The following is a 27,366-nucleotide window of genomic DNA, read 5'->3' on the forward strand; positions in this document are numbered from 1 at the left end:
ATATAAAGATAAAGATAAAAAAATAAAGACATAAAGATATAAAGATAAAAGTTATAAAGATTAGCAATCAAGCGTCTGAAATTGAAACCACGGAAACATGTACAGTGGAGGCGCAGTTCTTATTTTTCTCCTTTTTTTTGGTGGGGGGGGGGAGGGGAGAATTGTCTGTGAATGGTATATCGACATCGTGTCATGTGGTACTGCGAGTATCATTCTCTGAAAAATCAAGGCGACACAAACCACAAATATTGATTTGACTTAAAATCAAATCACGCTGTGAATGAGATGAAACTCTGATAGGTTACGATTAAGATTTTGTTCTTTATCATGGCAGAAGATATTGATTATGATTCGCATAAATGTAGTACAAAATAACAAAATAATGTCTCCTGTGGAGTCTCACGAACTTGTTTCAAATTCAAACTCAAATTCAAGCTTTATTTTCACTTTCTTTTTTGTTCGAGCGATCCGGTTTACCCTCGGGTTAACCAACCGATCTAAATCATAACATTGATCTCTGCTGATCCCCTGCCCAAAGTATACAATCAAGTATACTCAGTAAAATAATATCCATATCTATATCCGACAAATTTAAAGTCACATCACGCATTCTACTACATTTTGTACTATACTATTTCGGTATCCGGTTATCTGTCCAACATATTGAATTACACATTCTTATCACAATCACAGCAGTCTATCAAAATCAGAAGTAACAAACATAAACAGAGGGAAGCTGACCAGAAATGAATATAATTTATTACTGGAAAACGAGCAAAGAAAATGTGATTCCATCGGGATGGAATCCCATTTTCTTTGCTCATTTTTCCACTAGTAAAAACAAAAGTTGTAAGGGTATACTTTACCAGCTTAGAGTCGAAATTTGAACACCAAACAGTGTACTGATTTCAGTATCATCCATGCAATCACAGGTATATAATATTGTTCTTCATTTCTAATTTCCACTACGGTCCCTAATTCTTTATGATGCATTATTCTGATTATGTACAAATACATACCATCTGTCTGCACATCGTGTTTTATGCCTTCATTTCAACTTTGCTTTTTGTCTAAAGCATTTCTAAAAAAAAAAATGTCCATGTCAAAATTAGCCAAGAGCTTGAATTAGTTCAGTAGGCCAGGAGAGAGAATCTTTCATCGCTCAATGCTGTAGGTCGTTAAGCCCTGAAGTGTCGCTTCCTCCACAGCATCGGCAAAGACTCACACATTTCTTCCGGTCGAGGCGCCATCCGAACAGTGCGCGGTAGCGTGCGCGCACGCGTCTGTTCATGAAGGAGTAGATGAGCGGGTCAAGCATGGAGTTGGCGTAACCGAGCCACATGCTCACCACGCCCAGCCAGTGGCTCGGGTTTATTGGGACGAAACACGAATGGATGATGAAGTATGGCGCCCAGCAAACGACTGTCGTCATAACAAGCATGATTCCTGCATTGGAGAGGTAATAGGTTTGTTAAGTTTAGTCATCGGGTTCAAATCTAACCATGTTTAAGGAGCAACGCTGAAACTAAAGGTAGCCTAAGTATATGCATCTACAATACTACTGTACCATAAAGGTTCTTGATCTGTTTCATTTTGCAAATTATGAATTTCTAAATGAAAATATTTCCCCCATTTGTTCTTCTTATTTTCTTTGATTTCATAGTGCTTTCAAATTACTTTTCTCGTGGAGGGGAGCGAAAGGAATTCGTTCGCTATGGCCAATCAAATGTTTCTTTCTGGTCTTTGGTTAATGGGATAAGAGAGAATTCATGATTTCTTGTGCGTGCGTGTGTGTGTGTGTGTGTGTTTAGTCTTTCTTCAACGGCAGCATATGCACATCTCTTTCGCTCGAGAAGGTGCTGACGGGGGTGAGAATGTATAACAACACGGTTGTTCCTGATCCATTCTGATCCTACACTTAATCGCATAAAGTGAATATGGCGAAATTACAAAGAAGAAGAAAAAGAAGAAGAAGAAGAAGAGGAAAGACAAAAGAACCATTACCAGTGAGGGCAACTCTTTTATCTGTGCTAAGTCTCTCCATCTTCGTTCGCCCCTTGCGCTTCTTCGGTTTCTGATCCCCTTTTTTGAAGACGTCTCCCGCCATCTTCTTCATATCATCAGTCAATTCTGCATCTTCTGTCGTCTCCCAGGCATTGAGGTCTCCCTCCTTCAAGCCGTTTGACGCCTTAGTGACACTCTCGGATCCGGATGTATCTCCCTTGGAACGGCTGATGCTGTCCATAGCCACGTTGATGACTCCTTCCTTGGAGGACGAGCGGTTCAAGAGGGCGCTCTTGTTCGTTTTGCCATGTCTCTTCAGGTGCATCTCCTGTCGCCGGATGGTCCTGATGACGGCGATGTAGCAGAACGTCATGATCGGCACGGTGATGCCAAAGACGAAAGTGAACCAGATGATGAAGTACAGACAGTCGTCCCATTTGGGCGAGCAGTGGTGGGTGTCCGGGTGGAACTTGAAGCCGGAGAGGAACTCAAAGGAAGGCGGCAGTACGTTGAGGATCGGGAGAGCCCAGCAGAAGACCAGCAAGCCTATGGTGCGGGCCTTGGTAGGAGGGAACCGAGTCGACCAGACGACAGTCAGGTACCGGTCCACCGAGATGGCGAGGATTGTGGTGAAGTTCCCGAAGGTGAAGAGAACTGCTCCGAAGCCGTTAATCTGCCGGGCGCAATTCATATGAATACAATTAAAACCTGAATTGTCATTTGAATACATTGTTCGATGATTAATGAAGGTAGAGTGCAGTGGGACCTGCTAGAGCGCCACCTACTGTTGATTATGATGTATCGTATAATATCAAGATTGGTTGACGATGGTTGACGTTGACGTTGTTGACGAAGTTGACGGTGGTTGACGAGGAAACGAACCGAAATAACTTATCAAAATAAAACACCAATATTCAATCTATTTGGTCATCTCACTGAGTATGCCATCTCTTGTACAATACCGAAGAACAAACAGCAAATTATCACAGATCTGGTATCCTACGTATTTTAGCCAAGTGCCAAAGTTAAATTATTGACCTGTCAGTGTTTTGCTGTCCACCTATTGTCCATCCTCTCTAGAAGAGATGAAAGTCTGACACTTGTTAACACAAAGATTTCACTGATAATGATAAGATTTTCTTTTAAAAATGCTTTTAAAATGGCCGCCAATAAGCAGAGAAACTCTTCATCCCTCAATCCGTCACGTTTCATATCGTCGCTTGAGAAATATAATGGCGTTAATGTTTCACTTAACATTATGGCGTTAATGTCCTTACGATAATATTCTGCATAGGCCTACTACTTCTATTCAATACACTATTGAAACTCACTATATTGCTTGCTTATCACTACCACGACCACAACCTCTATTAGCCAATATGTAAAACCACAGGTCGACAACGACATATTATGTACCCCATGTTCATATCCCTTGACATTCTTGTCTAACTCTTCAAAGACAGATATGAGGAGAACTTGCAAGGGTCACAAAGCAGTCGGCCTCAAAAAGGGGAAGCGCCTTCACGAAATTAAAAGGGGGCGCACGTGCCCCGCCCCATTTTTCTTTTCATTTCTTTTGTTTTAACAAAAAATAAAGAGGGGATGCGCGCCCAGTGCGCCACCCCCCCCCCCCCCCCCCCCCCTCTGGATCCGCCACTGGGCCTTGTGTTCACTTGGAGTCAATTCTGCAGAGCCAACACGGCCTATTGTGATAGTAAAACACTCCTACCTATCACAATCACGACCACTTTCTCCATTATCCTCAACAAAACCAATGCAGGCTATTATGTACTTGTGTGCCCCATGATCATACCAATAATCATTCTCGTTCAAGTGTGATGGCAAAACATGCCTATACAATACTTAGTCATTAAGGCCAAAACCACTTATAAGAACAAAGGAATCTTATCAAGATTGTGCTGTTATCTACATTGGCTTTTCTAAAGCCTACATAGTCTTAGAAATGCTTAAATATGAATGAAAATCGATTATAACATCCAAATTTCTGTATTCCTTTAATCTTAATCAGATTTTTGAACAAAAATGATGTGTCTAAGAGTTCATGGGAGAGTGACCAGTGTTAGGGAAAGGGAAAATAAATGTCTTACGGCGGATATTCAGGCATCATCAGTATCCATTCTAATCAACCAAATTTGAGCTCATCTCAGTTTTTGTGTAAGGTGTACATTAGATCCCAAACTTCAAGTAATGAATATATGAAACGTGCAATGTTATTTTTAGTTTATATGTGAGGCATGGCATACTTGTCCTCCTACAATTTGCGCCTATATGCCTGACCTTTAATACCTTCAAAGGGACTGTACTACAGTACTGGTTGAGGTAAGGGATTCATTTTTTGAACATTTATAAGTGAGTTAATGAGAAACCTCTGATGAAATATGAAAGAACATGTAATTCTAAGAAGGATTCAACGTTTATTTGATGAAAATTGGTTTTAAAATGGCTGAGATATCCAAAAAAAGTGATAATAATAAAAGGCGACAGGCCGCAACTTTATTAGGATCTCTTTGTTTCACCTTGTTTTGGATATCTCAGTCATTTCAAAACCGATTTTCATCAAATAAACTTTTGATACCCTTTAGAATTGCATGCTCTTTGACATCTAAAAGAGTGGTTTCTGAATATCTCGCGTAACGTTAAAAGCTAAATCCTCACCTCGACCAGAACTGTACATACCCTTTAAACGCGGAGCGAATAAATAAGGGCAGAAAGTCTTGACACCGATACGCTATCCGTATAGAAAAATCCGGCTTGCATTATCCATTGTCTTCTCCTGTCTTTTGAACGTCAATCTTCGACTGGAAGAATACCTTGCGTCAAAGTTCTCTTTTTCAACGGCGGATAAGGTCTACCAACAGGTGTATTGAAAGTGCCATCGATATAATCACAACCTTTTGTATACAAACATAATCACCGGAGCACTGGGATGGTGGTTTTGAGGGGGTTAATGTGTCAAAACTTTCAGCTGCGGATAAGGCCTACCAACAGGTATATTGAAATTGCCATCGATATAATAACAACCTTTTGTATACAAACATAATCACCAGGGCGCTAGGATGGTGGTTTTGAGGGGCTTAATGTGTCAAAACTCCTTTTCAGCAAGAGATAAGGTCTACCAACAGATGTATTGAAACAGCCATCGCTATTCGCAACCTGTTGTATACACAATCACTGTTGCTCTGAAATGGTGGTTTCGAGGGGGCCAAGAGATAGGGTCTACCAACAGATGTATTGAAATTGTCATCGCTATTCACAACCTTTTGTATATATTATCACTGGAGCTCTAGATAGTGGTTTCGATGGGGTCATTTCTTTCTTTTGTTGCTATACCTTGTGGGTACTTTATCCGGAACAATAAAGGGTACAAGTGTATTATCTCCAGGCGCAAGTCTTTTTTTCACATCACCCAAAATGATATAGTTGCGCTGTTTCGGACATTGTCCTATTTAGATTTATAGAGAAAACGGCTGGCAAGAAATGACTTGGCTATACTTGGGGATCATTGATGCAGAACGTCCAGAGTCAAAAAGAGATGCAACCCCCGGATGGTCGGTCCGGAGGTGATATCATAGACCCACAATTGAACTTTGAATTCTCTCAAAAGGAAAAGTCTAAAGGATGGTCGAGCGGAATTCTTCCTGATGGTCGCCATGAGTGGACGTGCAGCACAAGCCCTCCATGGTACTACACATTACGGGAACACACACACACACCACCGCCACACACCACTGCCACCACTTGACAGGTAAGCCAAAACCTAGAACAGAGTGAGCGTGACGTGATCCACCGAACTGAGCTCAGTACGGAGAAGACGTGGCGCAGATAATCAGATTGATTGAAAACCGCCAATAAACACGAACAACAACACGAACACGAACAACAACAACAACCACAGCCATCCACACACACGCCAAGCAACCACACCCCATCATCTCACCAGTCCCGAACAAACCAACAGCGATATCCACCCTTTATGCACTTAGTGTACACCCTTCTGTAAATAGTACAACTTTACTAAAATTTATCAATAATCTTAATACAGCATTTGAAACTGTTCATATATCAGAGATGGATTTTTCTTTTTAGATCTGTCGAAAGCTTTCGTCACTCTAGACCAGTTTACTTTGTTTCGAAATTATGTTTTTATTGAATACTTGGAAATTCTTTGGAATGGATAAAGAGTTATTTAAGTAATAAAAACAATTTGATTTTATTGATGGCAATAGCTCCGTGCACTTTTAAGAATTACTGCAGGTGTCATCCCGGGATCAATCTTAGGTTCCATATTTCTTTTGTTATATACATGGAAGGTGAACTTGCGATACTCCGGTGAGCACGAGTACAGTTGTTGTTGTTGTTTTAAAGAAAAAAGGAAGAAACGAGTACAGCCTCAGAACAGTATTCCTTGCAGTAATACCAATGTATTTAAATCTGGTAGTTAAACCATTTAAACATCATCCATTACGACAACTTAGATACCTAAACTCGAGCAACGGTCCATTTTATTTATTTCATTCGTTCTCTTTTTTTCAGCAAACATAACACAAAATGAATCAGAAGATATAACACAGGCATTTCATGCATGTATTCGACTTCACATGATAGATAATGGTTAACAAATAAAAAAAATATACATGCATACAAGTAAAATACAAAGTTATGTTTGGAGAAAAAAAAAAAACGAATTGAGAGGTCCGCCCACTGAAAAGCATGCTTGTAAATTGTGAACCACTCAAAGGATTCTTGTGAACATATTTGTTTACAAAGACAGGACAGAACAAGACAGGAGAAACACAACGACATTACATGACTTGACAGAAGGGTATACCATGGAAAGTAATAAAGCACAACAGGATAATGGAAAGAAAGGAAAGAAATAAAAAAAAGAAAAAGAAAGGAAAAGCCCACACGCTGAACATTGGAATCGGAAGAGGGTATTGAGGTGCTTCAGAGCTCGAGCAGCTGAGCAAAGTTTGTACAATGTAAAAATTATACAATGAGGAATTCAATGATTGACGATGAACCCTTAGGTTGTAGAGACCAGCTAGCTAATGAATAGTAGTATGAATTTAACAAAAAAAAAAGTTTCAGCTTACACTTAAACGAATTCAAGGATAGGGAATTTTTCATATCACAGCCTAAAGAATTCCGGAATCTAGGGCCGGTGTATATAAATGTGTTTTGAGCCAATAAAGTTCTCAGGAGGGGTAAATGAAACTCATTAGATCGCCTGATAGGATAATCAATTATGGAAAAATTAATTTCGTGGAAACATTGAATTAAAGATGCTGGGAAGTGCATTTGTGTTATAATAAAAGATAAATTGACCCAGCTGAAAGAAAAACAAATCTTTAATTTTCAAAATCTTATATTTAACAAATAATGGATCTGCATGGGAACGTGGGAAACGCCACAATGGTTTTTAGCAAATGTATGTAGTTTGCTGGTTAATACCAAGAAAACAAATTGTAAACAACACACTTAAACAAAAAAGTGAATATCAGAACATAATGTTTTATATTGTTATGAATAACCAAAGGATATTGTGAGTTTTTTGTTACAAATTTCATAGTGTTACATTTAGACGTACATCTTAATGTGGCGCCACATAATTATTATACAATGATGTTCTGCTGAAAACTTCTTGCGCAACAGGTGTAATCTATAGGATAAGGCATTTTGTCACCATTAAGGAGTTTATTCCACATCTATAATGCCACAATAATATATTGCCGCATTTATCATACTCTATAATGATCTCGGGCCAGTGTGCAAAATATCATTGAATTGTGCATACACACGTAAGAAAAGGTCATGCAATAACAAACTCCCACCCTACAACACCTTCTCAACCTCAAGTTGACCTCTTTTTAAAAAGTCTTGCTTCTTACTATATTTGACATAAACTATAAGCCGCTTCATTTATGTATGCAGCATTATAATTTATTACCCCTATTTTGATAGCAAGTTATGATATACGAGAGATGTACATTTATACAATATTAGACAGAATAATGATTTACCTCTCCTTAGATACGCTACCTCGCATACCTTTGTTAAATACCAAGGAGTAGGACCTATACATAAATTTTGTGCCTAATGAAATGAAGTAATGTCCATCCCTTGCCTCTTTTAAACATATTATATTTGATGAATAACTATTATCCGCTGAAATTTAACCAAACTGTTGTTCATTGTCGGGAGTATGTTTCATTTTCAGCCATAATTTTCCTGTTTTTTCTGTCTTAAGCGTAATTTCAAAATGTACAAATTCCAAGTGGCAGCCCAGCCGTAGAAAGGCCAATGGCCCCAGCTGGCTCCTCGATTTTATTCTCTCTTAGAATTCAATTCTTTCTTCTCTCTCCCTCTCTATGTTTAGTATCGTTTTGTTGTTGTTGTTGTTTTTGTTTTTGTTGTATACTTTATTTTGTAATCCAGTGTAATGTCATGGTCTCACTTTCGTTCAGCTTCAATAAATGTTAATGAAAATTTGGAAATAAATGAAATGACATATTTCTTTAATAAATTCTCATTCTAATCATAGGGAAATGAGTGATTATTTGAGTGAGCAAAAACAAGCTTATTATTAATTAATTTAAACAAAAAAGTAAAAAAAAATGAATCGTATTGACTTGATGGAAAAGGTGAAGTGATAAGCAGCAGGTAAATATCAAATGACAGATGTGTAATCATACCTGTCTTATCATCCAAAAATTAATCAATACCACTAACAGGTTCAAGATGAATACCACGCGCACACCAAACTGTCATATCAATTCACGGAAGATGAAGCGATCAGTTATACCTTTCCATGAGCGAGGAGTAAGTGGGCCCTATATAGACCTATAAAAAACCGAAACCGGGAGCCATCGAGCCATGGGGCCATCGATCCATAGAGCCATCGGGTAATGGAAATGATGCATTGATGATGGCACATTCGTGCTCTGCGTTTGATAAACACCAGCTTGTCAAATTGTAATAATATGAGTGATGTCTTCTCGAAACCCACCATGCCCTGCACAACACGACCGCTGCGAGGCGGGCTTCACCGAAGATATAGACCGACAGAGGGACCGAGAACAAAATTAGCGAGCTCGTAAAGAACTCATCCATCTCGATGGAGGCAGGTTGACGTTTGGACACGCTCTTTTTATGACGTATGTCAACATTTCATTCAATTTAGTGACATGACAACATTAAACCAGAGCAAACAGCCCCCGGGTTCGTTCGGTTTGTTTGCTTGTATGTGAATTTAGACAAAGCCAGACTGGGCAGAGAATTAGGTTGAGGGAGGGAGGGAAGGGGGGGGGGTGCTTGAAGGGCAGATAGCAGCTCAAAGATTGCTTATTCATAACAATATGAACACGCTATACTGTCTAAGTTTTAAAGCTAAACGTAGTAAGACGATCGTAATACAACTGAAATAAAAGCTAGCATACGATAATAATCAGATCTCATCATAGTTCTATTTCCCATCATTCGCTTTTGCACAGACTCTTTTATTTCGATCTCACCCGAATGACTGAAACAAGTTTTGACGATAATACAGTGGACTCCCGTTATAACGAAGTCCTCGGGACCGGCTGTTTCCTTTCCATATTATCGACATAATATACCGACATTATAACCGAACAAGTAGACATTAAAAACACATAGAGTGCATGTTGCGCTCTGAATTTTTACTTCGTTGTAACCGGAATTTCGCTATAACGGTGCTGCGTTATAACGGGAGTGCACTGTACCTGGATGCGATCAATGCAATGAGCTGGCCTAATCTTCTGCAGTGCAAACTCAGCCTTCATTAACCGGTGTACATGAATTCAGGGAGGTGATCCACCTTCCCTGATGAGTTAAAGCCATCTAGTGTATGTGACTGTCATGAATATTCATTTCATGGCCACAGTGCATCATTTAGAGATGTATGACAGTTCATTTATTGTTGCTAATGGAGCAGGAGAACCTGATTTTGGAGTATCTGCAAAATGAAATTAGTGATATGCGCGAGGATTTATCAATTCATGCCTGCAACTTCGCTCGATCTTAATCGGAAAGTTAATGCGTGCGTATAATATACTCTTCTCAAATTGATTATACCATCAAAATGATGGATGGGATTTAGTCTGAATTGGAAAGACTTTATAATTCAGAACTGACAGATTTGTTGATTTTTTTTTTTTTTTTTGGGGGGGGGGGGAGCTGGAGCAGAAATAGACTCATATTATCTGATGATCATCTATGACATATTCCTAACAGTTTTAAATGAAAGAGAGAGAGAGAGAGAGAGAGAGAGAGGGAGAGAGAGGGAGGAGGGGGAGCAAAACCATCAACCGGTCTACATCATCACCTCAAGAGTTCAGTTCCCTAACTATAATGAGACTTCATGTGTACAAGGAACACTAACACATTTTATACGAAAACAACTACAGTTCATGAAATTCTTCCGTCGAGATGTTTTCATTGCAACTGATTGACAAATTGCCCTATACGTCGACGCCTGTCCGGAAATCAGGAGGTCGTAGGTTCGAATCCTGCTCGAGTACGTACGCCCATGATTTCTTTTATCATAGCTACTGCTAAAAGCACTGATCAATTCAGTGCTCATTTACGTCGATGTAGGGCAATTTGTCAATTAGTTGCAACAACTATGTTTTGTGTGGCACGTATCAGAGAGTGGGGCTCATCTGGTGTGATAGATGCGATACAAATTCCCTGTCAGTGTGAGCGATTCTCTGTTTGTTTGTATGTTTGCAAGCATTTTATTCCGGTTCTTCAGTCAATAAACAATAGAATTACATAGTTGCAAAGAATAGAATAAAACCAAACAAAATTACAACGAAACATAAGAAAAGTAATACCTAATGCAAGACTATAAACAGCATAATCACCAAACATTTATGGTTGTATAAATCATGAGAGGTAATATATCTGATTGAACGAAGAAGCACGGAGACAGTCAGCATAAGCATTTCTTGACTGAGGGGAGTTCTGCATGGCTTATTGACAAGCATCGACGTCTGTTCCACTTACATGTGCGTTATTACATGTATTTGAGATTTCCAGATGTGACGATGTACCCATTAAAAGTGCATTGTACCCCAAATGTAACCTGGACATCCCAATGACCTTCCCTACTGGAAAGAACACAGTGCACCACAGTGTGTTCACAGTGTCTTCACAGTGTCCTCACAAAGTCGACTATGTGAAAACGTTCGAATTTAACAGTGTGAAGATGATTTCACACTGTGGTTTGGTTTTCACAGAATGTTTACATAGTAATGCATTGTTTCACACTGTTAATTAATGACTGGCATTGTGTTCACATTGTTAAAACGCTCAAATTTAACAGTGTGAAAGAGATTCACACTGTGTTCACAATGTTTTCACACTTTGTTTCTCACACTGCGGGGCACTACAGATAAACAGACAGGAAAACACACACACACACACACACACACACACACACACACATAGTAAAAACGTTCGAAATAACTCTTCCTGAAACCTGTGCCCACCCAGCCAGAGAAAATGAATTAAGATGTTGTACCTGTCAGGGACGGATCCAAGAATTTCGTAAAGGGGGGGGGGGGGGGGGGGGGGAAACACGTTTCTTTGCTACTTCTGTGTCACTTCCGGGTTTAATCAGCGGACAAGAAAAAAAAAGCCACTTCCGGGTTAAATCGGCTGACCCTTCCCCCCCCCCCAAAAAAAAAAAAACAACAACAACAACACAAAAACAAACAAAAAAAGTCTTCAGCTTAAAAATAATTCAAGGGGGAGGGGAGGTGCCCCCCCCCCCTTGGGTCCGGTACTGCATGTCTTTGCTTTTACTTCTCATGGTTATTCACTTTTTCATTTCTCTATAATGATTTCGTTTCCACGCAATATGACATATTATAGCACTTACGCATATTGTCATATATCTTATAGATCTTTCACCTACGACACTTTCGCATTCCATGATGCATTGAAAGCAGTGCTGTACTATCATATCCTGGTAGTATTCACAAACTTGGGTTGTAATCAATATTGCTCCAAATTTGAATTGCACTTCGTCCGTAATACAAATCTTCTTTGATTATTTCGAAAGTGAAGATTTGAATAGCAGTTGTATATAAGGAGCGAAACTTTGTGCATGTTGTGAGAAAATTGATATCACTCGTCTCCTTTGAAGTCATGTCTTTTCCACCATCGCCATGATTTTTTTATTCATTAGATAGCAATATGCCTTTATGAATGCGATGATTAATTTCAGTTTTCCTCCACTTCATCAATGATGTGACTTCTCATAACACATCGGAGCCCAATATGAAGTAGTGAAATGATATAAGCCTTTATGTGATTTGCTTAAATTTGCAGAGCACGCAAATGACCGTCTGCATAGAAAACTCTAAGTTGCAAGGGCTTAGGAGCGAGCGTTCATGTGACAGTCAAGTTACCAAGGCAACATCGTCGAGGCTTCCAATTAAATTACGAATGATATTAAACGTAAAATTTGGAATGTTGGTCAATTTAGATTCCAAACACAATACTATACTCTCCAGTCTGTTTCTGACGTGATATGATTTTTCCTGAAGAGTGATCTATATAGCTCTCTTTCCCTCTGTTTTTTTCCACTTTTTCATTTTTCTTGATCCATTTCACTGATTGATTAATGTTGTAGTTCTCCCAGCTTCCAAAATTCTGTTGACACTTCACATTTACCTGAATCACTCTGCCACTGACATATACGAATACATTTTGTGTCATCCTATTGCACGTAGGAAAATGCGCCTTACGCACGCATAAAATCACGACAAGTATGTATTCTTGTTTTGCTTCTTTGGTGCACGCAAACTTTTTTTAAAATGATATTCTTTATTTGAATTTCATTTGGTATCAGGTTCATGTTGACAATGAATCAATATGAACAAAAATAAGCAGCTGTATTCTTCTCTCTTGTGCAGCTAAATCACACACACACACACACACGCACACACACACACACACACACAATCAATGACATCATTTATGAAATACCTGCCCTTCATGCCTCTGTGCCTCACTTTGTGACTATAAATGGTCGTGATTGTCAGTTGAAGTTAATTTCATGTGATGTCCCACACGGTTCCTTATTAGGCCCACTACTGTTTATTTTGTACATTAACGATCTTCTTAGTTCCTCGCCAATAGTCTTTCCTTTACATGTTTTGCTGATGACTCCAATTTGCTTTTTTTAAACACACGGATATCCTTATACTCTCATTGACATAATGAAGGAGGAACTCAAATCTACAATCTTGGATATACTCCAATCCAGTCCAATAGATTATCACTTAACCTACTTTATGGATGAAACTCATGCTGTTTAGCAACAGTCTTAAAACGCTTCCCCTTCATATGAAGTTTAATGAAATTGAATTAAACCAAGTTAATTGTACAAAAATTTCAGGGCTTTTCATTGATAGTGATTTCTCTTGGAAATCCCACGTTATTTATGTAAACTAAATATTCTTTCTATATAACACGGATGTTCTTAATAAACGTAAGAGTGTTGTTTTTTTTTCTAGTCGAATTTTGTTTATCTTTAATCTTTATTCTATGCTGATTACTCCGTACCTTTATGGGGGAATGCAATTAGAAATTTTTATCTTCTTGATGTACTCTTCCGTATTCAAAAACGTGCCATTAGAAATATCAGCCATATTGGATATTTTGTCCCATATGAACAATTTATTCTTCAAAAAATAAAATACTGAAAACATCAAATCTATTCAATTATAACGTCGGCACACTTATGTATCAATTTCCCGCCAAGGAGTTACCGGGTGTTTTTACGTTTATGTTCAGAAAAAAAAATAATAATTTGAGTCACAGCTATTATATCCTACCCGTCAAAGTGACGCATTCGCCTTCCACGTACTCGAAAATTTTTGCGAAAAAAACAACAACAACATAACGTATACAGGCACAAGATACTGGAATAACCAGTCTACCGAAATAACAAGCTGCTCGACTTTATATCTCTTCGAACGCAAACTAAAAGGGTTTTTATTGAATGCATGTCTTGCAGACAGTGAATAAATTTGCATGTCAATGTTTTATATAACTGTTGTATGTTCTTGTCCGACCAAACATACTTGTCAATACGCTGCAGATTGCAATCTGGGCCTTGTCGTCACGCTCTCTGAATTCATCGTTAGCAATTCCTCCCTCTATTTCGTCTCTTTCTCTCCCTCCTTCTCTCTACCTCTCTCTCTCACTTTCTATACCCAGAGCTCGACGGTAGGCGCCAAAATGATTCAATAACTGTACATGTCACTTTTTTTTGTGCTTTGCTAAATATATGTGATAGTTCTAATGCAGCAACAGTTTAATACCAAAGTAGGCCCTATTAATCATGTTTTACTCTGAAAACAAATAATAGCTCGGTCTAAATTTTCTTGTCTTTTTTTAATCATATGGGCATTCCCCGCTTCCCTTATTTGGCATCATTAAATCATCTGTATTTGCACGTCTATCCGTTCTCCGTTTCTCTTTCACAAACAGTATGATAATTGCAGCCAAACAAGCTTGCTTTCATGTAGGTCCCGTCATACTTCTCTTTGTACAGCCCGATTTCGACCAGCTATCATTATTATTACTGTGTGTATCATGTATGTACAGTGTATATATTTTTAGTTTTGTTTTGTACATTATTGACAAGGTACAAGAACTTGTGCTATTACTTTTGATGTAATATTGATAAATGAGAAGTATTAAATAAATTGTACTTGATCTTGAAATTCTCCTTTGACTTATTATTTACCATGAGTTGCTGCGTTGAAATTCTTTTGTAGCCAATTACTCCTAATGACACGCACTTAAAGCTATATCCAGGCATCCATAACTCATAAAGCTCTTGTATTGCTGTAATGCCAACATACGGTCTTTCAGGCATTTTACCTGTGTATTAATGTCTTGTATGTCAGGTTGCCCTTTGAATGTTCAAACATGTAAGCCTACATCCCTTTATGGATTTCAAAAAAACGGGTACAAAGCCTTATACAACGATATTTGTTATCTGTTACAAATCAACTGATTTGTAACAGTGCTATGCACATGTATGTATTTTATTTTTTTGTCATTAATTCACTCTCGATATTGGTAGTGTATAATATTACCTATAATTGTATTTGGCATTTTCAGGTAGAATGATGCTTGTTATTACTGCAAGGCGCTTTTGGAAAGCAGTTTTACAAAACTGAACAGGCCTACTCTGCAGTATAAAATAAATAAAACAAAATAGATAAATAATCTTACTTCAACGACTTGAAAATGCACACTCGGCTCTATGGTAAAGATTTTGCGAATCACTAACTGAAATTGACCATATTATTCTTTATTGGAACTTCCATTTCAACCATAATACTCAAACGTTTGCACAATAGTAATGCTCTTTCTTTTCTCAGAGGGTCCAAAATGACGAAATTTAGACTTATGAACCACTTCATTGGGGGAAGAGGCACAACTTCAAGGTGTTTAAGGAAGACAAGACACCAGAAATTATGTTCACAAACTCGGAGCGTTTTATGTAAAGGCAGGTAAATCAATGAAAGTTGTTAAATGAGTGTTCTTTACTCCATCAGCTCCGATTACGCAGGATGCTGTACACAGTCAATATAATAGTGGTACTGTTGTTGTCATCATCCAAAGTCACACTTCTTTCTTCATTTCCTAAGAGAGAAAGTTTTATTACTCTTTTCATGACACACACAAAAATGATATGATAATAATTGATGTCATAATCTCTCAAAATAGCGGTGCTCAAAGCAAAACGCATCACTTTGTGATACGCATATATATATTACAGTCACTTTGGCGCATATTACATAGGTGCAGTCACCATGATATATATTGTTTATCAATAATTCAATCAATGCTACCCCCCCCCCCCTCTCTATGGCCGACAACATTATTTTATCGTGTAATGTATTTTATGAATCAGGAAACAGTATGTTCAGATCTCACACTCTATAATATAGCGAAATTTCTATAGGAGGACCATTATAATATATTTAACGCTGAAAAAAAGACCCCAAAAAAAATGTTTGCCGAAGAAGTATTTATAAAATGCATTTGGTTACCAGCGAACATGCTTGGCGCCACTTTACTTTCGTTATCCAAATAATCAGGGTCGTTCTTTTATCCGGTATATATTCTTTAGTATACGTCTATTCACTACAGTCGTTGTTGCAATGTCATGAGCGCAAAATAGATAAATCAGTCCTTCCGTGCGCTGTTCGGCATATGCATGGACGCCTTGGACGGTTTTTTAAACTCTGCAACCGCCGTCTCGTTGGCACTTTGAAATATCAATGGCATTGTTAAGAGATGGTCCAGAAAGGGCTGAATCTAATAAATTAAAAAGTTGTTGTTCGCCAAGGCCTTTTGGCTATGTTTGCATACCTGAAAGGTGGTCTGTGAAGAATGGTGAAGGGCTTTGTTTAAGTGCAGACTCTTAACCATTATTTGCACTTGAAAAAAAAAAAACCGACAGCTTTAGTACTTCAAAATAGTTCTAAAATGTGAGTTAGAGATAGAAACGATCAATGTAAAAATGTTAGTCAGTATAATCAATGGTGAGTATTGTTATATATACAAAATGTGAACAATAGTTATAATAGAATTCTTTCTAAAAATAAACTGTTTACAGTTATCTTTATTGAGAAAAATAGTGATATATCCTTGTATAAAATAGGTATTTTAGGCTTTCTTGCAAAATTTGTATATGTTAGGAAGTTTTGTGATAAATATGACTTACACATACGTATTGAATGTGATAAATAAAATATATTATAAATCACTACTCATAATGGCAAACAATACGTTTAAATTGTATTACCGTTGTCGGAAGAACTAAGTCTGGTCATCCATATACTCCCTACTTCCGACATGCATGAATGGGGCTCGCTATTCTTGTGGGGGTGGGAGTGTTGCAATGATGTTTGGGTGTAATTGTCCGTTCAATGTCGATTCCAATCTTTGTAATTGCAAAACGAAAGCAAAAACATACAAACAAACCAACAAACAAACCCCAGACAATTACAAAACAACCCATGACACATTCGTGGCTCGTTTCATCAAAATTGGACCTAGATTATGAAGGCCATGGAATTTTGTAGTTCTATATACAGTGCCATTAGTAGCTAACCTGTGGAGGTGATGACGTCATCCCTTCTCTTGTGTCCCGCAGAACCATATCCAAATCTTTACTGAAGTAAATTTTCTTTCACATACAACATAAAAGATATATGCTGTATATCATTAGCTTGCATCCTTTTCAAACAAAACCTATTTAAACAACTATCATTTTCTTTAGGGAAAGCAGTTGAAGTCGCTCATCACCAAAACTGTGTGTGTGTGTGTGTGTGTGTGTGTGTGTGTGTGTGTGTGTGTGTGTGTGTGTGTGTGTGTGTGTGTGTGTGTGAGAGCTGTGAGGCTGCACCCACCGCCTTGCTAATTTGCTTGTTAGGTAGCAAGATGTGAATCTGTAGAATTTGATTACTTTCTTAGCGTATCTCATGTCCAACTTAGTTCATTGAAACATTCTGCTTTGCTTTATTTCTCTTTCATTAAAGCCAATTTGACCATGGTTTGGAATCGCACCTTCAAAATCGAAGTGCATGTTGTATTCTCGTATAATATCGTGTGGCATGTATTTTCAATGACAACGTCCAAAAATCTAGACGTTTAAATCACCAACAAACAAGGATACGAAATCAGGGCAGAAATTGCTGTCTACTTATGAAAAGCAAGTATGGAAGTTTTGGTGTGTTTTTTTCCTCTTTCAGAGAGAAAAATATGGTTAAGAATCAACTTTTTTTTTCTTTGTAGTGTAGATGTAGCACTCAATCAGACGTCTGCCTATAATGTAAGGTATAAAAAGCTGCCCGTTTGTGATAGATGGAAATCAGAGATGACTTAATCATGGCGTTTTAATTAATCTGCCATGGCATGCAATTTATAGGCACTGATAAGAGCGCGGGAATGAATAGGCTGGATCGTGAAATAAATTGTACAGAAAAGTGGAAACACGAGTTATTGTAATTTGAGCTGCACTGCCTATCTGCTACGCTCTCTATTATCAGGAGAGATTTCATTTTAAAAGGAATGAGTATGTACCAGTGTTTCCCTCGGACTGGTTGAGAATGATTTCTTTTTTTTTTTCCATACAACCGCTTTGTTGATGGAGATAGGTAAGAATGGAACAATGTACGAAATGATGATAACGACAAGAGTGGTAGAAGGACATAGGTACAGCAATAAAAGAAGAATGATGATTGACATGGCGTAAGGATGAAATGTCCTGGGGAAATGAAAACAAGCATGCTCCATATTGTGAAATGTAGAAACCGCAATTTCAACTTTCTCTATATCTCTCTGCTTTTGTTGTTATTACTGTTGTTTTACATTAGCGTTTACGGAGGTAGGTTATCAATGACTGAGGACATTGCTATCAATTTCACAGCAGCAAAAACACTCATCCACTTGCAAACATGATGTGTAGGTATAACATGTATTTGCCATCTCATGATTCTAATAGAATTGTGTCTTATTCTGTTTTTATTTCAGCTTCATTTCCTTCTTGATAAGGTTTTTTCTTGCTGACACTATTTGCATAATCCATAATAACCAATCTCTTTTTTTCCCCTCCAGCTTACCGATTTATGATTTTCATTGCACAGTATACGATGTGGGTGTAACGTAATTTAATAATAATGGTAGATCTTAAAATGAAAAGATAGTATGTAGATGATGGGAAGAGAGGTTAAAGTTCAACACAGACCTTATCATCATTACCTTACTTCCTTTTGAGGACCATTATGCTCTAATTTTTAAGGTCTTTCTCAACCAGCAGTGAACACGATGAATGAAAGAAAATTGCTCTCTTGGCTACCCTACTAATTACGATTCCTTTAATGGGGGAGGTAGTAAGCATCTCTTGGTTTGACAGGAGATTCAGATCAGGGTTTTTTTCCGAAAAAAGAAGAAAATTGGCCTCCCTTGAGCTTTGAATGGGTGCGGAAGCTTCATGAACGGAATGTAACCTTATTTACTGTCCTGACTACAAAACGAGATCAACTACCTTGTTATCTCAGTAGCATTCAGTGGTCAACACAGCCCAATGAAACGTCTGCTTTCTACATGCGCACACGGAGCCTACACTATCTGCGCTTGAATACTTTTTTTTTTAATGTCTGCAGGTGGTTATGCATAAGTCACTCTGCTTTTAATTGTAATGCATGCATGATTTCAGCTATACTCTGACAATTTGTTTGTCGCATTTTGTTATGTTACACACCCTTTCAAACCTATCACTTTAATAGTTTCCCTTTTCTCTCGAAATGCCTTCTTATCTTTCAGCAGGTTGTTTCCTATTCATTCATCTATCTTTTATAAATCATTTTTTTTTGTCTACTATTCTATCTAGAGAATATAGTCCTCCCATCTATGTTTCATTCGTGCAATTATGCATAATCTTCGTTTCTCTTGCTTTCATGAAAACCCTTTACATTGAGTAACTAACAATAACTAACAGCTCTGTGTCTTCATCATACAATTTTGGAGTTTTAGCGCACTATACTGTATATACTTTCATTGAGAGCAATCCACATACAGCACGTATGTATATATGCGTGCATTTGTAATTTTAGGAATGCGTACCTAAGTATGTGTGGGTGAGCGTGTGTGTGTGTGTGTGTGTGTGTGTGTGTGTGTGTGTGTGTGTGTGTGTTCGTGCAATTTTTTTGTATAAATTTAAGGTGTATGTTGTGATCTTTCGGTTACCCCATGCACTGATTATGCTTTAAAATATATGTCACGTATATTGAGATATTCATTTGTCCACATAAGTGATAGTTAAATCAGCATGTATTTGCATTATACAGAGCGTATCAAAAAAAAAAGGTAATCCAACTTTGGAGGGCTGCCATTTCTTAATTGTCAGTTATGAAGAGCACAATGTTGGTTTAAAAAAAAGAGGAACTCTTCTTTTTTCAATTGATACTTAAACATGTTGACAAAAATTTAATGTCATGCATGACCGAGCACATGGACTTTAAAGACAACAATGTCAAATTGCACTTTTTCCAAGTTTGCGTGTTATTGTGAAGGAACAATGCATGTCTCACTGCATGGATGAGATCTGTTAATGAAAGTGGTCAAATCATCAGGCCAGCCTGCACAACTGCAGATTCGTGTTTTAGGGTTTCTTCTAACGTTTTATGGTTCATAACCTTCAACATGGCCACGCTGTCGATTTGGTCCTTCCCATTAAGGCGAAACCATTATCCATTTTACTCTCTTCATATTCAAGACATGGTTTGCCACTGGGAGCTATGTGTTGAATATAAACAGAGAAAATGGATTGTGTGGGTTGGCCTCTGTGTGAGCGACCAAGTTTTCAGACAAAAGGCCATGTTGAAGGCCATGGACCATCAAATGTTAGGAGAAAACCTAAACACAAACCCTAAACACAAAACCTAAACACAAACCTACACTCATACAGGCTGGCCTATTTGGCAACTTTCTTTGACAGATCTCATCCATGCAGTGAGACATGCATTGTTCCTTCACAATAACACGCAAACTTGGAAAAAGTGCAATTTGTCATTGTTGTCTTTAAAGTTCATGTGCTCAGTCATGCATGACAATTGTCAACATAATTAGGTATCGATGGAAAGAGAGAGAGTTCTTCTTTTCTTACAATCAACATTGTGCTCTTCATAACTGACAATTAAGAAATGGCAGCCCTCCAAAGTTGGATTACCTTTTTTTTTGATACGCTCTGTATATTACAATTATCTTAGTTGCTGAAATCGTGACTTATTCTTAAATCAGATTTTTTCGCATATTTACACCAGAGCGATGATACCATGATGCTAGGGGAGTGAATATTATTTTAATCATAAAGAAGTTCAGATTAACCATTGATAACTATTATTTCTCAACAAGAGGATGGGGCAAAAACAGCGTAAAAAAGATGCAAACTGCATTTGAAAACAAATTTGGTCGAAATAATTGCATCGCACTGCATTACATTAAGTGCCCATTGCGCTGGTCTCAACGACTATCAAACAACAGCTTGAGACGTGTCCACGCACTCTTTTTTTTTTTCAAAGCGGTCCTCCCTTCGGACGGCAGAACATTGTTTATTGCAGAAAATCATTTTGAGCTAAATTCATCCTTCACTTTCAACTATCTCTTTCTTTTCCATAAATGCAGTCCCCTGGAAAATTATCATGAGCTAAATGTATGCCTTACTTTCAATTCAGTATTTCTCCTTTTCCTTCGTATGCATTCCCTATGCAGCCTTTTTCTCTTCTAAACAGTGTGTTACTCTCCTCTGTTATATTCTTGTATACAATGCAGCTTTCCTTTTTACTCACCACTTTGAATTAGATTTCATGGGTAGAATAAGAGTATCATATTTCTTATTTCATATTGATTAAAGTTTGCGGAAAAGACGTACACTGTAAAAACATCGGTGTTAGATTTAACACCACGGGTGTTAAATCTAACACCGATCAAACTTCAATAAAGGACCACACCCACAGGTGTTAAAAATGCACTGTGATGGTGTTGAAAAGTGTTCACCTGACACTTCGTGGTGTTAATTTGACACTGTACCTGGTGTTATTTTGACACTGTACTGGTGTTAATTAAAAAATGACACCACATGGTGTTGATTTGATATTTGCTGGTGTTAATATCAATGGTTTAACACCCGTCCAGCTTCAATAAGGGACCACACCAGCTGGTGTTACTTTGGTGTAAATTTATTTTCACATTTTTTTCAAAAATGTAGTATTTTGATGTAATATTCTTGATCGTCTTGTTTAAATCAAAAATCAACAAGAAGTGCAGTTACTAAGAAACTCTTCAAAAAACAGTTTAAAATTTGGAAATGACACCCGTAGGTGTTAATTTAACACCATAAATGAGCACCGAAAATTTAACACCAGCTTGGTGTTCACTATTTAACACCGGACTTTTTGCAGTGTAGGAAGTGGTGTATAACAGCAACAAAATGTAAAACCATTCTCTGAAACATTTTGTTTCTAAAAGCACCAGGATATGAAAAGACCTTGATTACAAAGTATTTCCTTCTAAAGATTTTCTTTCTTTTTGAATTTCAGCAACGTATACATGCTTCCGGGGTAAAATTATCATTACTATTATTATCATTTTGTGTTACTTTCCAACTGGAAAAAGAACAATTAATTCCAGCTGAAGTGAAGGTATCGCGTTTTCGTTTTCGTGTAGGGTACTCAGTATGTGTGTTGCATGTCACTGTGTGTACGTGTGTAAATATACAAGTTCAACTGAAAATCAAGGTGTATACAGTTAGTAACAACATAGAGCCTGCATTCTTTTGTCATAATTCTGCACATGGTTATAATACATCCACCGCCATGTTCTATTTTAATGATTTTTTTTTTTTTACTTTATCCAACATGTCAAAACTGGATATTATGTATTGTCATACATGACTGTGTGTGGCATTTTTCACGCATTTAATACATATTGAATACGAAAATGAAAAGAAATTGAATGTAAAGCAATAGTCTATGTTTAATGTGAATATGTGTGCGTGTGTATGTGGTTTTGTGTTTATTTACTGAGTGTGTGTGTGTGTGTATGTGTGCACACGGTACCTGTAGCGTGTATAGTTATGGATCTGTGTCAGAGACTGTGGTGCAATTTTACACCCCTTGCGTCTTTCCCGAAGTGTGCATGAAGAGAATATTACATGGTAAAGTAGTTTTCTTTTAGTGCATTTATGGTCATTTCAACCGATCTAAGGCATCATACGGGCTGGGACATTTTAACAAACCACAGAAAGAGAGAATGAGAGTAGTCTAGTAAAAAAAAAAAGAATACCGTACGAGATTAAAGAATTAAGAAAGGAGAGCTAAAAACACCTTCGTTTGCTCATTTCTACAGTTTATGAAGATAATCATAATTGACACATAGATACACATACTTAAACACGGCGTGTATAGAACACTTTTTTTTAGCAGCTGATGGAGACCAAGGAAATGATACTTCTTCCTACCAATTAATCTTAGGATATAGCGTGTCTTCCACCTCAGAATACAACAGCAAAATCCTTGATAACCTTACCTGTGAGCCCAAGGGAAATTTGACAATGAGAAATATTTAAAAGGGAAATCCAGTCCAAATATAACTTAGTCTGATAAGGAAGAGTAAAATATTACGAGTTCAACAGTATAATTTTGATCGAAATCGGATGAAAAAATTAAGAAGTTATGATATTTTGAAGTTTCACTATTTTTTCGGGAAACAGTCCTTGAACGGTCAATTTGAATATGCAAGTAGCAAAGTGAGCGTGTCATCCCCTCACGATACTTGCCATCTATAGTTTGTACATAAAATGTTGAAATTTTCAGTTTTTCATTCAAACGCAATTATGCCTGAGGCTCAAATCCTCGTATATCAAACTGATCACTATTCTGAAGTTATTTAACTAGGAATAGCATCAAGTTTCAGACTTCAATGACAGAAACATTGAATTTCCGTTATATTTTTGTACACGATCAATGGAAAATTGTGAGGCTATGACATGGTTAGCTTACTCATTTGCATATTCATATCCACTGTACAAACACTGTTTTGCAGAAATTAGCAAAACTTCAAATGGTATAACTTCCTTATTTTTCATCCGATTTTAGTCAAATTTTTTTTGCCATTGAACTCGTAAGATTTTATTCTTTTTTTTAAAGACTACCTTATATTTTGACTGGATATTCCCCTTTAAGACTTCAATCAGGGCATGCCAAGCTAAAGATTTTACAATTCTGACCAATACAGAACAGTATTTAATTGCAGTTTATTGTCCTTTGAAGGCAAATAAGATCCAGACAACCTACTTGTATTCTCTTTCGAGATGAATAAACTATTGATACACTCATGGAAGCACTTCCATGGGAGAGCAGTAAGTCTAATCATTTTAGTTTCGTTTTGTTCTTAAGTGAATGAAGGTCACTTTCAGTTAATATCAACTCGTCTAAGCTACTCTCTCTTCCTTCAACGCTTCTAGACTTTTTACCACATCAGTTTCCATTCATCTTTATTATGTATAAATACTTATAGTCTTTTCAGTTTCATCTTTCCCAACAAACACTGTTGAACGCCCACGCGTCCGGGAAATATATGTTTGCTTTGGATGCAACAAGTCATGTGGTCATGTTGTATATGGTTTTAAATATATATATAATGGTAAAGAAATACCTTTTGCCATGTTTGCTACATAAAGTGCAGTCACCTTCAGTCATTGTCAACACTATAACAAGACTCTCATTTAGGCAATAACAAAACAGGACCAAACTTGATATCACTTTCAAAGTGTACCATTTATAGTACATCCACATTTTATCTGAATGAATTCATTGGTCAATATTCCGAAACCATACGATGCTGCTTGGGCATTGACTGTTCCTTGGACTATGACGCTACTTCCTTTCGTTCAGTTTGAGTTATTGTCTAAGCTGTAATGAATCACCTCCATTTCATTTTACTTCATTTCCGACGAAAGTATACAATATTCATTTCCTACAAAAGTATACAATATGAACGGAAATCGATATCCTCCACAGTCTCATTTCTTTACTTTCCCTTCTTTTATGCTTTCATTTGTGGCAAAATTTAGCTTTTAAGTATTTTTGTCTGTATACGAGTCGTATACAGTGGGTGAGTCCCATATCTAAATGATCTTAAAGCTGAAATAGGATCTGCCCAAGTCACTTGTAAATCATCGACATACAGAGAAAACACAACAATAACAAAAAAAGATTCCACATGGAAAGATCACAGACAAAAGAAAAAGGACAACCGGAAAGAAAAAAAGATGTTAAAAACAGAAGTAACTTAAGGCCTGAACACATGATATGTTGATGTTTCTCTGTGATCTAGTCTGAGTAGTTTTATTCCAATTCTATTTCAAACAGAAGGTTTGCGAGGTGAAATATGAATTCTCATAAAATATGTTTTTGCTGTACTACATGCTTTTTCCAATATGATGTGTGATTTTTTCTCCTTTTTTGTGTGAAGCACGACATATTTCTGACGTTCGAGGAAGACGAAATTGGTTAGAAGTGGGCAAGAGCGATAAAGTATAATGACAAACATGATATACTGCAATGAAACCATACAATAGCAAGAGTCGATGGAATCTAGGAGTGAAAAAAAATATTTAAACTTACGGCACACAGGATGTGGTTGTCGAGGAGGAGGCGGCCGTGGTCGTAGATGGACCAGATAGTGAACGTCATACTCGTGAGCGTAACGCCCAAGTCCATGATCGTCAGGTTGAGAATGAGGAGATTATGAGGGTTCGACCTTAGGGTCTTGTCCCGCAGTATGGTGGTCATCGCCATCAAGTTTGCGAACAAGGCCACGAGGAAGATTATCGACATCGTTACGCCTTCCACGACGGCGACTACCGAGGTCGGTTCGTGGTCGATCTGCAAGGCGCTACTCGAGGACATGGTCGCTGATGCCAGTTTTGCCATCGTCGTGTTTTCCACAGCCATTTGCTGACTTGAGGTGTCCTCAACGGTGTCGACGTCGAATGTAAGAGACATCGTCGACATGGTGCCGAGATTCAGCATTGAATCCGTGGTCATTTTGCGCAAACGTGAGTCTATCTTTCTCTGCTTGCTGTCTAGGCTTGGAAGTGATTCTCGGACATCAGTTGTAAGCGCCTTTCCGTGATAGCTGACGGAAACTGAATCTCACGCCCGCTATAAATATCTGTTTTTTCCCGTTATTAGTTTTTATTTCCCATCTGCTTCTGGGAATCACCTGGCCTTCTGAACAGTAAACACACTTTGAATATGAAACAATAAAGTGGAACTCAGTTTTAATCGTTGAGTATAGAAAGCGAATCCAGTCAATGTATGAAGATAACAAAGGTTAGCTCCTAACAGCAAGACATGGCTTATTTGATTTGAGTTTCCATTAAGAACGTCGCTTCGCACACTCCAATTCTATGCAGCAAAAAGGGGAATTTTAATGGCTTGTACTGTATTAATGGAGACTCTTAGCAAGATCGATATACCGAATTTGATTAAGGTGCGGCTTTATGCATAATCCCTTCTCCAATGCAGTCATGTATTGTTTACTCTGCTGGTCTTTTCGTAGATGCTTCGAAGTTCAAAATGCGTTGGAATATAGACGGATGGAAATTAGGCATAAGACATCAAGCAAATTAATCTCTGCCCGGCGATTACATAACCATGCAGTCCATTCAAATCATTGGACGTTCGACAGATGGAATAAAATAGCAGAACGAATATCGCTTTCGCGCATCTACGGAGAGAAATGAACTCTATCGCCGAAATTCTTTAATGTCGTTCTCCAACAGCTGTAATGGATCCCGAGTTGACACAGCTAGTTGAACCGCCAAGTGGAAAGTAGTTCCCATGGTAACGCAGATAATGGGTGGTAATCATATCGACGGTCGTTTGGGTTGGGCGCGCAGCCAAAGCAGGCAAATCAAATCGTTGGTGTCATATGTTGGATGGCCAGGAGTATAGAGTAGATGAAATTACCATACCATCACTGAAAATATCACGCTGTATAAAGCATTATAATTTGTGCTTGTTATACATTTTTAAAAAGTGATATAGGGCCTATCTTTATTTTCGGCTTCTCCATCAACGTCTTCGTGATGGTATACCAATGAATGATGGTAGAATTGAGGGGATCAACGCTTTTGTAACCTTCTGCTCTCAGACATAGCAGCCTTTTCACAAACACGCTCACATACACTCACGAACAAAATGTTATCTAACCATTTCTGCACTATATCTGGTCACTTTGAATTACGTCGACACAGGCATGACAGGATACTTTTGTGTATGACTTTGAGTTTGAATTATGTTTTATTCTTGATTGACCAGTAAAGAGCTAATCAAATCAATGCTCCGTGAGGAAGCAAGCATGACCTCCATTTGATTACCAGCTTTCATGCCCCCTTCGAAGGAACTAAAGTGCCGTACGTACCCGAGAGCACAACTGATGCTGCTGACACAAGGGACTCAAACCACGAAACTCAGGATTGAAAGTCGCTGGATTTACTCACTGAGCCACAACCACCCCACCCCTCCCCCCCCCCCCTCCAAAAAAAAAAGTTGATGAAAAAAAAAAAGAACCGCGAAAAAAAAGTTCCGATATTCCGAAGGTTCATTATTGAAAAACGGAAAAAAGTCCGCTAATCCGAAAGTCGTTGATCCGAAAACGGAATTAAGTTCGTTGTTCCGATGGTTAGCTATTCCGCAAGTTCGCGTATCCGAAAAC

General features: G+C 37.8%; 1 protein-coding gene across 1 annotated transcript; it reads right to left on the minus strand.

Annotated features, from left to right (window-relative positions):
- Window positions 1-1,162: 1,162 nt before the first annotated feature.
- LOC139734774 (octopamine receptor beta-2R-like) lies at window positions 1,163-25,691 on the minus strand. The gene is made up of 3 exons (XM_071645568.1): window positions 25,269-25,691; window positions 2,005-2,677; window positions 1,163-1,446 (listed from the first exon to the last, which is right to left on the minus strand). Exons 1-3 carry the CDS (start codon window positions 25,689-25,691, stop codon window positions 1,163-1,165), a joined length of 1,380 nt encoding a protein of 459 aa, XP_071501669.1.
- Between the last annotated feature and the right edge of the window lie 1,675 nt (window positions 25,692-27,366).

Source organism: Diadema antillarum, unplaced genomic scaffold (assembly GCF_040938485.1).
Source record: "Diadema antillarum isolate AM-2024a unplaced genomic scaffold, OU_Dant_1.0 seq00000546_RagTag, whole genome shotgun sequence".
Lineage (NCBI taxonomy): Eukaryota > Metazoa > Echinodermata > Echinoidea > Diadematoida > Diadematidae > Diadema > Diadema antillarum.